The sequence below is a fragment of the Mizuhopecten yessoensis genome, unplaced genomic scaffold (assembly GCF_002113885.1).
Source record: "Mizuhopecten yessoensis strain PY_sf001 unplaced genomic scaffold, ASM211388v2 scaffold714873, whole genome shotgun sequence".
Taxonomy (NCBI): domain Eukaryota; kingdom Metazoa; phylum Mollusca; class Bivalvia; order Pectinida; family Pectinidae; genus Mizuhopecten; species Mizuhopecten yessoensis.
The window spans coordinates 1-2,036 of record NW_018479338.1 but is presented as its reverse complement, the minus strand read 5'-3'; the positions used below and the strand labels follow the sequence as shown (position 1 = coordinate 2,036).

At 37.1% G+C, this 2,036-nt stretch overlaps 1 protein-coding gene across 3 annotated transcripts in view; it reads right to left on the bottom strand.

Moving 5' to 3' along the window:
• The window catches only part of LOC110441014 (zygote arrest protein 1-like), a 5,525-nt gene extending 3,601 nt beyond the window's left edge, over positions 1–1,924 (bottom strand). Inside the window, exon 1 of one of the 3 annotated variants that reach the window (XR_002461807.1) lies at positions 1,778–1,924. Coding sequence is in view for 2 of the 3 variants with exons in the window: in XM_021484120.1 (XP_021339795.1) it covers positions 1,724–1,741 (18 nt within the window). In the remaining variant the exon portion in view is untranslated. The other 2 variants (XM_021484120.1, XM_021484121.1) reach the window with 2 other exon arrangements.
• Between the last annotated feature and the right edge of the window lie 112 nt (positions 1,925–2,036).

The following is a 2,036-nucleotide window of genomic DNA, read 5'->3' as shown; positions in this document are numbered from 1 at the left end:
ATTGTCTGTATCTACTGATACTCTGTTGTTAGACTTACCTTGTATGTACTTTCATTGTCTGTGTCTACTGATACTCTGTACTTATACTTACCTTGTATGTACCTTTAATTGTCTGTGTCTACTGGTATTCTGTAGTTAGACTTACCTTGTATGTACCTTTCATTGTCTGTGTCTGCTGATACTCTGTAGTTAGACTTACCTTGTATGTACCTTTCATTGTCTCTGTCTACTGGTACTTTGTTGTAAGACTTACCTTGTATGTACCTTTTATTGTCAATGTACCTTGTATGCACCTTTCATTGTCTGTGTCTGCTGATACTCTGTAGTTAGAGTTACCTTATATGTGCCTGTCATTGTCTGTGTCTACTGGTATTCTGTAGTTAAACTTACCTTGTATGTACCTTTTATTGTCTGTGTCTACTGATACTCTGTAGTTAGACCTACCTTGTGTGTACCTTTTATTGTCAATGTACCTTGTATGCACCTCTCATTGTCTGTGTCTGCTGATACTCTGTAGTTAGAGTTACCTTGTATGTGCCTGTCATTGTCTGTGTCTTCTGGTATTCTGTAGTTAAACTTACCTTGTGTGTACCTTTTATTGTGAATGTCCCTTCTATGTACCTTTCACTGTCTGTGTCTACTGATACTATGTAGTTAGACTTACCTTGTGTGTACCTTTCATTGTCTGTGTCTACTGATACTCTGTAGTTAGATTTACCTTGTGTGTACCTTTTATTGTGAATGTACCTTCTATGTACCTTTCACTGTCTGTGTCTACTGATACTCTGTAGTTAGACTTACCTTGTGTGTACCTTTTATTGTCAATGTACCTTCTATGTACCTTTCATTGTCTGTGTCGTCTGGTACTCTGTAGTAAAACTTACCTTGTGTGTACCTTTCATTGTCTGTGTCTACTGATACTCTGTAGTTAGACTTACCTTGTATGTACCTTTCGTTGTCTGTGTCCACAGATACTCTGTAGTTAGACTTACCTTGTATGTACCTTTTATTGTCAATGTACCTTCCATGTACCTTTCATTGTCTGTGTCGTCTAGTACTCTGTAGTAAAACTTACCTTGTGTGTACCTTTCATTGTCTGTGTCTACTGAAGCTCTGTAGTTAGACTCACCTTGTGTGTACCTTTTATTGTCGGTATCTACTGATACTCTGTAGTTAGACTTACCTTGTATGTCCTTTTCATTGTCTGTGTCTACTGATACTCTGTACTTATACTTACCTTTTATGTACCTTTCATTGTCTGTGTCTGCTGATACTCTGTAGTTAGACTTACCTTGTATGTACCTTTCGTTTTCTGTGTCTACTGATACTCTGTAATTAGACTTTCCTTATATGTACCTTTCATTGTCTGTGTCTGCTGCTACTCTGTAGTTAGACTTACCTTGTATGTACCTTTCGTTGTCTGTGTCTACTGATACTCTATAGTTAGACTTACCTTGTATGTGCCTTTCACTGTCTGTGTCTACTGATACTCTGTAGTTAGACTTACCTTGTATGTACCTTTCATTGTCTGTGTCTGCTGCTACTCTGTAGTTAGACTTACCTCGTATGTACCTTTCGTTGTCTGTGTCCACAGATACTCTGTAGTTAGACTTACCTTGGATGTACCTTTCGTTGTCTGTGTCTACTGATACTCTGTAGTTAGCCTTACCTTGTATGTACCTTTCGTTGTCTGTGTCCACAGATAGTCTGTAGTTAGACTTACCTTGTATGTACCTTTCATTGTCTGTGTCAGCTGATACTCTGTTTTTAGACTTACCGTTAGTATTGGGGATCACTTGTAAATTCATACTCGGTCATCACTTCCAATCAAGTGACTGATGATCGACTAATGATCGATCAAATTAAACTTAAATTCAGTAATTTAAGGTTATATTTGCTTTCCGGAATCTACTTTCACTTTCGTTTACAGGGAAACCCGACGTTAGATAATTTCGCTAATAAACATTCATACAAAAACAATACGTTTGTTGATAGAACCATATAATTATTGAAAAATATGTATTTGGAAATGAAAT